This window comes from Dermatophagoides farinae, chromosome 2 (genome assembly GCF_024713945.1).
Source record: "Dermatophagoides farinae isolate YC_2012a chromosome 2, ASM2471394v1, whole genome shotgun sequence".
NCBI classification, from domain to species: domain Eukaryota; kingdom Metazoa; phylum Arthropoda; class Arachnida; order Sarcoptiformes; family Pyroglyphidae; genus Dermatophagoides; species Dermatophagoides farinae.
Genome location: NC_134678.1, coordinates 1,054,671 through 1,069,677, shown reverse-complemented (window position 1 = coordinate 1,069,677; position 15,007 = coordinate 1,054,671). Strand labels below are relative to the sequence as shown.

At 30.0% G+C, this 15,007-nt stretch overlaps 4 protein-coding genes across 5 annotated transcripts; 2 read left to right on the top strand and 2 right to left on the bottom strand.

Annotated features, from left to right (window-relative positions):
• Positions 1–2,440: 2,440 nt before the first annotated feature.
• Positions 2,441–6,426, top strand: LOC124499739 (uncharacterized). The gene is given in 6 exon segments (XM_075735809.1): positions 2,441–3,140; positions 3,216–3,477; positions 3,556–3,714; positions 3,787–3,939; positions 4,053–5,299; positions 5,301–6,426. Coding segments are annotated over 6 exon segments (3,240 nt in total). The 5' UTR covers positions 2,441–2,714; the 3' UTR covers positions 6,294–6,426.
• On the bottom strand, positions 6,332–8,688 carry LOC124500441 (ATP-dependent DNA helicase DDX31). Its single transcript, XM_047064518.2, has 4 exons — positions 8,483–8,688; positions 8,285–8,420; positions 6,903–8,226; positions 6,332–6,835 (listed from the first exon to the last, which is right to left on the bottom strand). Exons 1-4 carry the CDS (start codon positions 8,589–8,591, stop codon positions 6,476–6,478), a joined length of 1,929 nt encoding a protein of 642 aa, XP_046920474.2. The 5' UTR covers positions 8,592–8,688; the 3' UTR covers positions 6,332–6,475.
• A 59-nt stretch (positions 8,689–8,747) lies between these two features.
• Positions 8,748–14,176, top strand: Nsun2 (tRNA (cytosine(34)-C(5))-methyltransferase Nsun2). 2 transcript variants are annotated; one of them, XM_075735811.1, is made up of 7 exons: positions 8,748–11,262; positions 11,324–11,755; positions 11,819–12,154; positions 12,221–12,963; positions 13,035–13,167; positions 13,237–13,705; positions 13,786–14,176. In XM_075735811.1, exons 1-7 carry the CDS (start codon positions 11,203–11,205, stop codon positions 13,971–13,973), a joined length of 2,361 nt encoding a protein of 786 aa, XP_075591926.1. In that variant the 5' UTR covers positions 8,748–11,202; the 3' UTR covers positions 13,974–14,176. The 2 variants fall into 2 exon arrangements, with proteins under 2 accessions (XP_075591926.1, XP_075591927.1); XM_075735812.1 differs by having other exon boundaries at positions 13,768–14,176.
• Positions 8,775–10,888, bottom strand: LOC124500432 (uncharacterized). Its single transcript, XM_047064507.2, has 4 exons — positions 10,551–10,888; positions 9,814–10,493; positions 9,593–9,737; positions 8,775–9,537 (listed from the first exon to the last, which is right to left on the bottom strand). Exons 1-4 carry the CDS (start codon positions 10,886–10,888, stop codon positions 8,775–8,777), a joined length of 1,926 nt encoding a protein of 641 aa, XP_046920463.2.
• Positions 14,177–15,007: the final 831 nt, after the last annotated feature.

Here is a 15,007-nt window from a genome sequence, read left to right as displayed (position 1 = left end):
CCATCGATTTATATAACAAATAGCTAACAATAACAACAACAACAACAACGCAAGAATATTGTATTTCATTTTTACATTTTAGATGTGAATGGATTTTTTGTTTTGTTCCACCGATTCTTTTTATTCATCTTTTGTTGTTGCTGTTGCTGGTTGTTTTGGTTACATTTATGTTTTTTTTCGGGCTTAAGAATCTGGTCGATTGGTTGGTTGGTTGGTTGGTTGTTGTCATAAAAGCTTGTTAAGCTTTTTTTTGTTGTCGTCGTTGTTATCCGGTCGTTATTATTATAATCATCATTATCGATGAAGATGGAAATTTAAAAAAAACGATTTTTTTTTATTTCCAATATCGTGTACACGGTTCATTAGATTTTCATGTTCAAGATGGGAAATTTACCGCTTCTGGACATGATGACGATGACGATGATGATGATGAAAATGTGATGTTGGTCCTTTGGTGTTTGTTTTTTATTTTATTTTCCTGGACATGAAAATTTTATTTTCATTCAAAATTTAATTTTTTTTTTCATCACACACAAAATATTTATGTTTCAAGGCGATAAAGAAAATGGGAAAGAAGACACATAAATGAAGAAAAAAAAACACATAAAAATTCAAAGCAAAAAATATCTTATGGTTTCTTGTATGCTTCTATCTCTCTCTGTGTGCATGTGTGTTTGTGCTTGACTTATTATTTGTTGTTTTCTTTTCCAGTTTAAAGGAAGCTACTGAAAGCAAAAAAAAAAAATAGCTTCCAATGATATAATAATAATAATGGTGACAATAAAAAATAATTGTCACCATATCGTCATCGCCAGAGAAAATAAAGAAAATAAAGTAAAAGTCAAACTATGACGAAAACAAAAATGATCGATTTAGGTTTGGGGCATATATATGCTGTGTTTGTGTGTGTATATAGTCTATTATGTCGAGAGAGAGAGAGAAGAAAAAAGTGAAAAAAAAAAATTTTTTTGATGTATAGAAAAAGATTAGACAAAAAAAAACCGTCGACTTTTTTTTCCATTTTATTTATTTCTTGTCATTGACAAATGATGATGATGATGATGATGATGATGATGACTAAACTAAACCCAGACCAGAACAAACCAAACATTCAGCGAATGAATTTGACTGTTCAGCAGTGTAACTTGGACCTTGTGTACTTGGGACAAGTGAAAAAAAAATTTTTATTTATTTATTTTATTATTATATGAGCATCATCATCAATTTTATAAATATTTCATGTTATGTAGCGCTACAACATCACACATGATGATGGAAAATTTTTTTTCCAAATTTACAACATCATCATTGGAAATTAATTTTTATATCTATACATCATAGATGATATATATAAATAAAGAATAAGTTTTAACTGGTTGGTTTGTAATGAAAAGTTATGATGTTCATTTTTTTTTCTTTGCATCAAACAGGAAAAAAAGAATACAAGTTGTAGCCAATGTTGTAGGTATGTTGTGTCTACCTGATTAATTCCATTTTCAAGAAGGAAGAAGAAGAAACTTTATTAAATGAAAAATAAATCTTCTCTGTACTAAAGTACAAAGTATAAAGACATCATCATCATTATTATTATTATCACCGTAAAAAAAAGAATCCGGGCTACAAATGAGATTTTTTTCTCTCTCTCTCTCTCTCTCTCTCTCTCTCTCTCTCTCTCTCTCTCTCTCTCTCTCTCTCTCTCTCTCTCTCTCTCTCTCTCTCTCTCTCGCTCTCTCTCGCTGTTGGACTATAATGAAAAAGAGAAAACTTTATGGAATTTGAAATTCTTGTAATTTTTGTTGAAACATTGAAAATCACTGGAAAAAAAACATTCTAAGAATGTAGTAAGCAATGAGAGCTTTTCATGTATTTGTTTTTTTTTGTGTCAGATTTTCTTTTTTGTTTCCTGCAAAAAAAAAGAATCAAGTTCAAAGACAGTTTTTTCAATGGGTATGTGCGTGCGATTTCGATGAAAAAAAAACCCGGTAAAAGTAAACAAACAGCCTTCATATAGTAGTCAGGTTTTTGTTTCTTTCTGGATCATTCTATTTTCTATTAATTAATATATCTCAAATGAAATTATACAAGCTATAAAAAAAAAAATATTTGAAAAAAAAACTGACAAGATAAACGATAATAATGTTTTGCTGTTTGTTTGTGTTGGCTGATGAAATTGATTGTCTTGTAAATGTAATGTAACGTCATTTGCAGTGTTTTCTAAACTATCTGCTGTTAATAATGATATCAGTTTTTTGGGTTGTGAGAAAAAAAAACAACACACAGAATACAGAATTAAGAAAAAAAAAGTATCGTTTTTTTTCATCACTTACAAAGCTAGGAACAAAAAAAAAAATTAAGATGATTTTCGACAGCTGTGAATTATGGGATGTGTACGATTTTTTTTTTTTTGAACACATCCGACATTAACATCTTTTTTTTCACAAAGTTTCCCTTGAGTTTTGTTTCGATTTTTTCAAAGTAATGTGTTTGTTCAGAAACCAAATATTACCGTACATTTTCATGTGTTTTATGTGTTTTCGTTTGATTGATTTAGCCACGTTCATTTATCTTGACTACACAGTTTTTTTTTCTCATCACATTCACATCACTAAACATGCATCTAATTACGTTTTTTTTCTCAATTAAATTAGATTTTAGCTGTTTCGTTTTTTTTCCTGTTGAGAAGAATCACAATAAGATTGAAATTGAAAAAAATAATGTGGTGTCAGGTTCAAGCCACATCAGCCATCAATGGACAAGGATGTCCATTGGTACGTAGTAAACATGCAATGTGTTCAGCAAACGATGGTTGTATCTATCTTTATGGTGGTAAATCATTATTAAATCAAACATTACGTGACTTGTGGCGTTTTGATCCAAATACAAATCAATGGAAACAACTAAATAATAATAATATAATGATGATGATACGTAATAATGAAATGTGTAAATCGATTAATGGTTGTACATCATCATCATTGGCTACAGAAGTAGCCACCACCATATCTACTGCGAATCAAATATGTCAATCGTGTCGATCTACTGGCCAATGGCCTAATGAAAATCATCATCAATCATCTTGTTGGGATGCTATCAACGATTCTCCACCGCCTCTTCAAGAACATACTATTCTAAATTATCAAGTAAGTTTTTTTCGTTTTCTAGCCACGTTAATTTTATTTTCTTTTGCAACACACAAATATTTTATGTTTCTATAGGACAAACTATATGTTTTTGGTGGTGAAATTGGATATTCTTGTGATGAAACACCATTGTGGATTTTTGATTTAGAGACATATGTTTGGAAAAAATTTTCTATCAATTCTAGTCATCATCATCATCATCATCATCATCAAGCTATAGCAAGACCATTAGGACGAAGAGGACATTCAGCTGTTGTATATCAAAATATTATGTGCATCTATGGTGGTTATCAAGACATTAAAGGATCCACTTCAGAGATATGGACTTTTAATCTAGGTACGTACTACGTAATATAGTATAGTAGTATTATAAATCCATTAATCAATATAATACTTGTCAATATTTTGTTTTTAGATACGGAAGAATGGTATCTAGAGGGAACTAATTTTAAAAAAGATTCCTCACCACTACCAAGACATGGACATTCTGCTGTTGTTTATAAAGAATATATGTATGTTTATGGTGGTATGAATAATCTGAATGTTCGTAATGATTTTTGGAGCTGGAATTTCAGTAAGTTTACCTACATAACTACCTGATTTTTTTTCATTTTTCAATAATTATATTGACTCTTTTTTTCGGCAGAAACAAAAGAATGGAATCGAATGAAAACAAATCGAACGAATCCTGGTGTACGATCATTTCATAGCGCAATCGTTGTATTAGATTCAATGTTCATCTATGGTGGTGAACGTTCAAATGGAAATCATACAAATGAATTATGGAGATATCGATTCGGTATGTTTCTCTTTCTCTTTGTGTGTGTGTGTCTGTTGTTTGATTTATTGATTGACTGTTTTTTTTAATAATTTGATTTCTATATGAATGTGGATAAACATTTACTGTTTTAGCTAATCAAACTTGGGAACATATAGAAATCAAAGGAATAGCACCAAGTTGTCGTACAAGACATGTAGCTATAGCGAATCCTTTTTTGAAAGAATTGGAACATAATAATAATGTTCATCATCATCATCAATGGCAACAACAGCATTGGATTGGTTGTAAAAAACAAAACACTATTGTCAATAATAACGTTAATAATAACAAAATGGAAAATAAAACAAAAAGACTTCGAAATTGTCATTTGAAACAGCAGCAGCAGCAACAACAACAACAACAACAACAACAGCAACAACAGCAAAAGCATAGACCACAAACAACTGCCGCCATCGTTGAAACCACTTTTGTTGAATCAACAGAATCATCATCCGATAATCAAGTAAAATCAATATCAATGTGTTTCAATTCAACGGAAAAATCTCCATCAATTTTTTCATTTATTGACGACGATAAAAATCAAGTCAACATTTCTAATGATGATGATGATGATAATTTGATGTTGGAAAAACGACAACTTTTATATTCAACTAATCAACAACAAAATCAGGAAATTTCCAATCAAGAAAACAATCCAAACATATTGAACAATAACCATATAATCAAACATAATGATGAAATGAATTCATTGTTTATGGAAAGAAAAACTGCCATGGTTAAAATGCGTCCACGACGACCACTACTACAGAAACAAAGGCCTTATTCTGATTTTTATGGTACGGCAATTTCATCACAAAAAGATGATTTCGATTTTAATGAGCTTAATGAATTGAGTGAATTTAAACGCCGTTCCGTCCAAGAATCAATGTCTTATTATAGTTTATGTTTTTCAACACCTCCATCACATCTAAGACAAAAACCATCGCCTTCATTTGCATTAAGCATAGCAGCAGCAGCAGCAGCACCAATTCCAACAAATGATAATCGAATGATTCACAATGTTACAGCATCAGAATCTTTGATGGATAAGTTTGATTCGAAAAAATCCGATGAATTAGATTCAAATGCTAATGCTAATAATCCGGTTACAATAAAAAGAAGAGAAAATTTTGTATCAAAACGTCGTCTACGAAAAAATGATCTCGAACTTTTAGATATATCTTCATTAGAGATACGTAATAATCCACCTAAAGATTTGGCCTATAGTACAGCATATTCCTTAACGTTAGACATATCACCAGATTTTGAAAAAGAATTAAAATTCAATTCAAATTCATCGCCTTCAAATGAACCGATTAGTATATCATCGTCATCATCCATCATCCACTGAACATTCGGAATATGAATGTATGGAAATGACACATCTAGATATGTTAGAGGATTATTTAGAACCAGAAGAAATGTTAGAAATAGTTACTGAATCAACGAGCGGTGAAGAGATAAGTCCTTCATTGAATATCAAGACAATCCAAAAAACACCAGCTATTCGACGAAAGAATTATAATAATAACAATAACAGTGGAAAAAGTCCGAATAATGACAATTCGAATAATGGAAAAATTCAACATCAATCATCCGTAACATCAGTTTCAAATTCTTCATCCGGTTATCAATCATTAATTTCTGCCGATTCAAATGCGAATAGTTTTGATATCAATTCTAATCCATCCATTTCGAATTCATCATCATTTGGTGAGCAACAACAACAACAAAACGGAAAGAAAGTTAATGAAAAAGATTTTGATCATTTAACCGTTCAGAAATTAGTCACTAAACTTAATGATTCGTTTCATCGTAAAAAACAATTTAAAATTGAATCCAATGAATTGAAACAAATGGAAAAATCATCAACAACAACCAAAGAAGATAATGGTATGATGAAAATATCAGAAAGCAATGGTAAAATACGATCAAATCATCATCATATGAATCGTTTATCTAATTGGGAACCAAACATAAAAGAAGTAATTGAAGAAATTATCAACATTCCCGGTTCACCATTGGTATTGAATTCGGATCCAGCCTTTTTACTGGATCATCATGATGATGATAATGATGATGATGACGAAGATCATGATCATAATGATGATAATCCTAATTTAAAAATTTTAGATCATCATGAACGAAATGAACACAGATCATCATCATTATTATTAAATCGAGAAACGGCAAAATCGACAATCGTCGTTGATTTATCCATAGATCGTCGTCAACATCCAATATTCTGTATGTATGTATTTGGTGGCAAAGAAGATTGTATCACTGGTGTACTGAATAAACAATCAATGACTATTTGGAAATATTATACATAAATAAATGGAGAAACCAAAGAAGAAAAAAAACGTCAACATTTTATTTTTTTATAAACAAAAAAAAAATCTCAGGCCGTTATTTAATATAGCTCAATCATCAATCATCATCATCATCAATATTTATAAAATTAAATCGATGAATAACAAGAAAAAAAATTAAATAAAATAAAACGAATATTATATTACATTCGATTTTTGTCTTTCACTTTACGTTTCTTTTTTCCAAACGTTTCCATTGTTTCGAATCCACCACTAAATTCAGATATTCTTTCCTCTAATGGTATTGCTTTACGTTTCATTGAACCAATATCGACAATAGTTTTTTTCATTGTTCTATTCATTCGTAATTTTGATGCCAATTCGCTTGGTGGTTCAAGTAGAGCAAAACTTTTAGCTAAATGTCCAAAATGTATTTGTCTGAATGGTAGATATGATGATAATTGTCGTGGATATGATGCGTATGCTCGAATATAGGAAAGATAAGCTTTACAAGCCAATTGATTGACTTTGGTTTCTTTCCAGACCAATTTTTCGAATAAATGCTATGAGTAAGTATAAATATAGAAATAATTAAAATCTGATCACCAATAAGCAGAAAAAAATTTTTACCTGAAGATTGGCTAGTCGTTCTTGTTCGGTATGAAGATTTTCATTTGGATTCTCTAATTTCAGAAAATCAATCGATTTGAAATAGTTTTCCATTTTTAACGATTCAAAATTGATTGAAAGTTGTTCCTGAATATATTCGATGAATTTAATTTCACTTGGCAGTAACAATAGAATCGAATGTCCTGGTTTACCTAAACGAGCTGTTCGGCCAACACGATGAACAAAATCTTCAACCAATGCAGGTGAACTCATCTGAATAATAAGATCAACGTTTGGCAGGTCAAGACCACGAGATGCAACATCAGTACAGAATAAGATACCACGAGTGGTCGAATGAAATTGTTTGAACACCTCTGTACGGCTATTCTGATCCATATTACCGTGAAGTTTAAAGATTCGAACATTTTGTTCTAAATATTGATTGAATATTTCCGTTAATAATGTTGAATAAAAATCGACAACATCTTGACATGATGTAAAGATTATTATTTTCGATTTATCACCATTTTTTCTCAACGAATCCATTATAATACAAGCTAAAGTTACCAAACGTAATTTCGTTGGAACCACCATAAAACTATTTGTTAATGAACTTGGTAATGTAATTTCTTTCAAATGATGTTCATCATCACCGACATCAATTAATTGTGAATTTTTCAAACTTAGGCCAGCCAATTCTTTAACACCTTCGGATAAAGTTGCCGATAATAGTACGGTTTGTATTTGATTCGTACAAGAATTTCTAATACATTCAAGAATCTGTGTAATAATGGCTGAAAATCCTTGTTCATAAAGTCGATCAGCTTCATCAATAATGAGCCATTTCAATTTTTCAATATTCAAATTTTTCGTACGATTTATATGATCCAATAAACGGCCAGGAGTGGTAACCAAAATGTTCAGACCTTTTCGAATACGTGCTTTTTCCGATTTCTTTTTCTCACCACCAATCAATATGCCCACAACTATTCGTCGATATGGATTCAATAAACGATCAATACAATCATAGGTTTGTATGGCTAATTCACGTGTAGGTAATATGATCAAGGCGAAAAGACCATCCGATCTTGTTATCTTTGGCTGAATCGATTGCATTGAATGAACTAATGGTATTGAATAGGCAAGTGTCTTACCAGATCCTGTAACTGATTTGATAAGTGCATCATCACCATTCAATAACGGTGGTATCGATAATGATTGCACTTTTGTCGCTATGGTTAAATTGAATCGTTGATGTAGACAGGCAATGAGCATTTTGTCGATATTAAAATCGGAAAAATTTGATTTTGAAAATACTTCTTCATATTTAACAGTTTTTGAAATCCTAGAAACGGGTAATTTTTAGGAATGATTTGAGAAAAACTTAATAAATGAAAACTTACATTGACAATTCAGGTATATTTGTGGTTGAATCATCAAATAATTTTGAACTTTTAAAACTGGGAAATGAATTTTTTGCTTGTCCATGTTTTTGATTATCAACTTGAGAATGATGTGATGGTTTATTTGCCACAGAATCTGTGAAAAAAATTGAGATTTAAAAAAAAAATGAAAAAATTTAGATTGAAATTCCAACTTACTTGATTTATCGAACGATTTAGCCAGTTTATTATTTATTCTTGGCAATACTGGACTTTTAGATTTTATCGGTCCAATATTCAAATTTCCCAGAATCAGAGAATCGGCCATTTTTTTCTTTTTGTTCAAATCAAATTATTTTTAATCAATCAAAAAATATCGACAAAATTCTTGTTGTTGACAACAGCAAAAAAAAACAAGCGTGTTTAAAAAAATCGGTCCAAACAATAAAGTACGTAACAAAATATTTAAATTATTAAGCGCTGAAAAAAACCTGGGCAGTGGATTGAATTTTTATGATTTTGGCTTTGTAGAATTTGATGATGAAGCTACTAATTGTTGCTGATGACCGTTTTTCAACCGATCCTGACATAAGATATTTTCATTGTTTTGAGTAGATGATTTTATTGCCACACCATTTTCTTTTTGATCATCATTGCTCACTTGTAGATGATCCAACAATGTATTAAGACGATCAGCAATTTTAGCATATTGTCGTGCTTTTAAACGTGAATAATCGCTGGCTTTTATTTTATAGACATCTTGTTGCTGTTGTTGTTGTTGTTGTTGTCTAGTTGTAGGAATCGTTGTTTTCAATCGATAATTTTCCTTTTCCAATCGATTAATTCTTTCACGATATTCATTTCGCTCATCATCAAATCGGTTCGAAATTTTCATCATCTGTTTTTCATTCGAAATATTCACCTCTTCAAGATGACGTCGTTCTTCGTCCAATTGTTCTTTCAGACGAATTATCTCTTCTTTCATATTCTGATTCATACGTGTTAATTCTTTATTATTTACAACATAATCATAGGAATCTAGTTTCAATCGATTAACCTCTTCATGTAATGCTAGATGTTGTTTTCGTATTTTTTCCAATTCTTCTATTGCTGATGCTTGTGTATCTAATTTGGCTCGTAATAACATTGTTTCTCTTTCTTGTACATTTTTTTTCTCATTCAATTGTTCAATCTGACGACGTAATTTTTCCATTTCCAATGAATAGGTTCGTTTTTCATTTTGAAAATCTTCCAATGATAATTCCAATGATTTTCTGTTGAAAAAAAAAGAAATTATCACTACAAGACATATTAAGATCAATGAATTACTTTTCATGTTCTAATCTTGTCAGTTTTTCCAACTCTTCATTAATGATTGAGTTTATCTTTTCATTACATTCTTTTTCCTTTGATTCGATAATTTTTTCCAATTCGGTTATTGATTCATCTTTGGTTGCTAAAAGTTCTTTCAGTTCTATTAAGGAAAACAGGATGACAAAAGTTATTTAAGCATTGCATAAATAAAACTTGAAACTATTTACCTCACATACTTTTAATATCATCTTTGAATGAATCTTTAGCCTGATTCAATAGTTTAATTTCATTATTCATTTTCGAAACAATCGTTTCTTTTTCACCATCGAATGATATACGTTGTTGTTCAATATCGAATTTGAATTTTTCCAACATTCTTTTCAGATGACCATTTTCTTTTAGATGTTCTTCGATTTCTGAATTTCGATTGCTTAAATCAATTTTAAGATTTTTTATCTCTTGTTTATATTCATTCATTTGTTCATGTAGATGAGTAGATTTTGATTGATGAATTCTTTCTTTTTGTTCACTATCCAATAATAAATCTTGTATTTGTTGCTGTATTTGTTTATATTTTTGTTCAGCTTGTTCAATAATATCCTGTGCAGATTGTAAACGGCGATTTAATCGAGAATTTTCTTCACTTAAATCGATCAATTTTTTCACATCCGGCACTTGGCTTGCTTCAACCAAACGAATTCGTATCTCTTCTTTTTCACGTTTGATCAAATTCAATTCAACTTCATAGGATAATTTGATTTTTTCTATAGCATCTAAATGTTCTTTTTCCATATGTTCAATTTGTTGTTTACACAATTTCAATTCATTACATAAACGTTCTCTATCTTTATTCAGTCTTTCTTTTTCTTTTTCAGCTTTTCGTAATGGTTCATCCAATTCATCGATTAATTTTATCCTAAAACAATAGAAAAAAAAATTGAATAATCAGAATCATTCAATTTCAGCCACAAACCTCAAAATTTCTGGATCATTTTCACGGATATTTTTTTCCAGTTTTCCGATTTGTTTTGATTTTGTTTCATTTATTTTCAACAATTCTTCAAGTTCTTCATTTTTCTTCTCTTTAAAATAAACAGTTTCTTCCAATATTTGTTTCATTTCGGCTTGAAGATTTAGATATTCATCTTGTAATTTAAGATGTTCACTTTTTAGATTATTATAATTATTTCGTCGTTGTTCACCTCTTTTTCGTTCTTCGGCCAATAATTTTTGTAGCTCTTCTTCACGACGAGTGAATAATAATGACATTCTGGTTGTTTGTTGTTCGTTTTGATTCGATTTTTTCGACATAATAAAATCCTCGATTCAATTCCATAAGCAACATTTGTTAACCGATACAGCAATGATTCCATGTTATTTTAAATGGTATTACGGATTTTTTTGTTTGTTTGAAATATTCGGCTAATTCTGCAATGAAAGCAACGAAATTATCATCACCATGGAAACTAATTTTGAAAAAAAGAGAATCCAATAGATCCTGTCATATTTGAATGGTGCACAAAACTCACGTGTTGGATTCAAGAGATCTGAAAAAAAAAATTTATTCCATGCTTTACAAAAGTTTTTAAATTTCGAAGTTTGAATTAGATTTTCTTGCAAAAAAAATGGATACCAAAGCAAATGTTAATAAAAAACATAAACTAAGAAAATTTAAAACCAAAAGGGTTTGTTGTTCAAAATTAATTCATTGTTTTTACGATTGATTTAAATTTTTTTTCTTTGCAGCAAAAACGTTTAGAACGTGCAAATCGTACGGATGATCGTGATACTACTTCACGTAAAAATAGTTATGCTGAAATTATTAAAAAGAATGAAAATTTCGAAGATTATTATCGAAAACAAAAACTTCTTGAATCCGATATAGAATTTGCTGAATTTTTACGTGTTTTAGCCGAACCATTACCAACAACATTTCGTATATCATCATTTTGTCAGGGACAAGCACAACGAATGCGTGATATAATACAAAGTGATTATATTAAAGATTGTCAATTGGAAAATAATGTCGAATTAATTGGTGGTAAAAAATTGGACATTTCACCCATTCCATGGTATCCGAATAAACTTGCATGGACCATAAATCTTACGAAAACAGAGATACGAAAATCTCGTACAATTAATTTGCTTCATAAATTTTTGATTTGTGAAACTGAAACTGTATGTTTGGAATTTTATGATTCAAAAAATCCAATAGAAATTGAATGATCATTTTATTTCTAGGGCGATATTAGTCGACAAGAAGCTGTATCAATGATTCCACCGTTATTGTTGGATATCAAACCTGGTCAGACTGTTTTGGACATGTGTGCCGCTCCTGGATCAAAAACTGCACAAATAATCGAAATGTTACATCAAGAATCTGGATCTACATTCATTTCGGGTGATTGTAAAACGACAAATGATGTCAAATATTTGGATGGATTAGTCGTCGCTAATGATGTGGATAATCGACGTTGTTATATGTTGGCTCATCAATCTAAACGATTATCAAGTTCATGTGTAGTCATCATGAATCATGATGCAGCTAATCTACCGGATTTTTATAAAAATGATCCTGTTAGTATACTATAGTAACTGATTTATTCACATGTCAGCTGATTTGTTTGTTTTTTTTTGTCACAGGAAAAAGGAAAAACTGTCCTAAAATTTGACAGAGTTTTAGCCGATGTACTTTGTTCAGGTGATGGAACATTTCGAAAAAATTATGATGTTTGGACTAAATGGAGTGCAGGAAATGCAAACAATTTACACAATATACAGATAAAAATTGCCAAACGTGGTCTAGAGCTTTTAGCCAAAGATGGTATTATGGCTTATTCAACGTGTAGTTTGAATCCAGTGGAAAATGAAGCTATTATTGCTGCATTATTGAACATGGCTCAAGGAGATATAGAATTAGTGGATGGATCCGCCATTCTACCTGAACTTAAATGTCATCCTGGTATCGATTCCTGGATTGTGATGGATAAAGATAATCGTATTGTTGCCAGTCCTAAAGAAGTGCCGGAAAAATATCTACCACAAATTCGTAATACACATTTTCCACCCGAAAATGCAAAAGAATTGAATTTAAAATATTGTATGCGTATTATGCCACATTATCAAAATACTGGTGGTTTTTTCATTGCATTAATCCGAAAGAAAACCGACACTTTATGTTGGGAGAAAGAATCGGATGATAATGAAAAAAAGAAAAAAACAGAAGAAGAAAAAGGAGAACAACAAACAAATGAAGATGGTAATAATAACAAGAATGAGGGTGATAATAAGAAAAATGATCAAGATAAAAAGCAAAAATACACCGGTTTTCGTGAAGAACCATTCTATTTTATTGATGAAAATGATGAAGATTGGATAACATTAAAGTGAGTATTAGTTGTACCATTTGTTATAAAGTATCTCGTCCATAAAAATTTTTTTTTTGTTGCATTTACAGATCGTATTTTAAATTTCCTATGAAATTCATGGCCAATCAATTGGCACATCGATGTGTACAAGGAAAACGTCGTAATATTTATTATATGACGGAAAAGGCTGCCGATTTTATTCGTATGAATAAAGATATGAAAGTAAGGATTTCGTTAATATTAACAAACAAACAAATGAAAACTAATTTATTGATTTTCATGCTCATTCAGATCATTAGTGGCGGTGTACGTGTGTTTAATCGTACCGATGTGAATCGTGTTTGTCCATACCGTATTACACAGGAAGGAATATCATCAATATTTCCTTATTTTATAGCAAATCTTGATAGCTATTCACCAAATAATGATGAAAAATCATTCACTATTGTTGAAGTTGAATTAAATTTTTTCATTGAATTATTAAAACAACAGGATATAAAAATTGAACAATTAGATGAACGTATACAAAAATTATTATCATCGATACCTTCAGGTTGTTTTATAATGTATGTACGGCTACGTCAAGATTGGCAAAATGAAGATTCATCATCATCTAGATTTATATTGCCTATGTGTGTTTGGCGTGGTAAAAGTTTACTTCGTGCTTATGTTGCTAAAAATGATCGTTCACATTTACTTAGACTTTGTGGATATGAACCAATTTCGGCTACAATAACAACCACAATAGCAGATATTAAAGGTAAGTTTGAACATTGATCTTAATAGAAAAAAAAATCAAAAAAAAAACAAAATTCAAATAAGTTTAAAATATTAATTTAGGTGAAAATAAACGATCATTAAATGACGATCATGATGATAATGGCTGTGACAATAATAAAGAACAATTTAAAAACGATCATGATGACGAAGACGATGATGATGATGGCTGTGACAATATGGAAAAAACGAATGAAAATAATCATCATCAAATTCATTCATGTGTAGAGAAACGTATACGAAAAAGTTAACGAATGAATGTGTACAATGATGATTGATATAATGATAATGTGTGTGTGTGTGTGTGTATGTAGGATTCAACAAATTATTCGTTTTTTTTTCTCGAAAGAAATTTTGATTATAACTTTATATTTTATTTCATTCATTTTTTTTTATTATAAATATTGACTATTGACTATTGACTATATATATTAATCAATAAATAATCAATCATGATGTTCAGAAGAAGAAAAAAAAATTAATTTTTAAAAGAAACAACAACAACAACAACAAAAAACCATCATCATCAGACGATTAAACTTTGTCATCTCAATATATATTATCTATCTAGTATATATATATATGTAATAATTGAATTAAAATTTGATCGATGTTCAAGCCAAAAAGTTAATTATACCACATAAATGAATATATCGATCAAATAACAATTTCATATTCAACAACAACAACAACGACGACGACGACGACGACGATGGCAACAGATTTAAAGATCAGAAAAATCAGAAATCATTTCAAGTGTGAAAATGCAATTTATGAATTTCGTTTTTCTCTCTCTCTCTCTCGTTTTATTCAAACTTTGATTTTCAATTTCCTTTCACAATTCAATTTTTTCAATTATTCAATGAATGATCTGATTGAAGTGAATGTTGCACACAGTATACAATTTTGATCGACACATTTATCTTGCGTTTTTTTCGATATTCAAATTAATATAAATCTATACTATTGACAAATTCATCATCATCGTGTGGCCGAGCAAAAAAAAAAAAAATGTTTTGATGTTTTGAACAACTGTGTGACTGAATCATTGATCAATAGCATTTGTTCTATGAGTGGAGTGAAGAAAAAAACCTTTTAAAATATTCACCATTCAATCAAATCATCATCAAATATATATATGATTGATGTGTGAAAAGGTTATAATTTTCGAAATATATTAGTCAACCATCAAAGGGTTTGCTGCTGCAGCTATTTTTTCAAAATTTGTGCAATGCAAACAGGAAAATGAATTAAAAATAAAAATAAAAATTCAAAAAAAAATCTA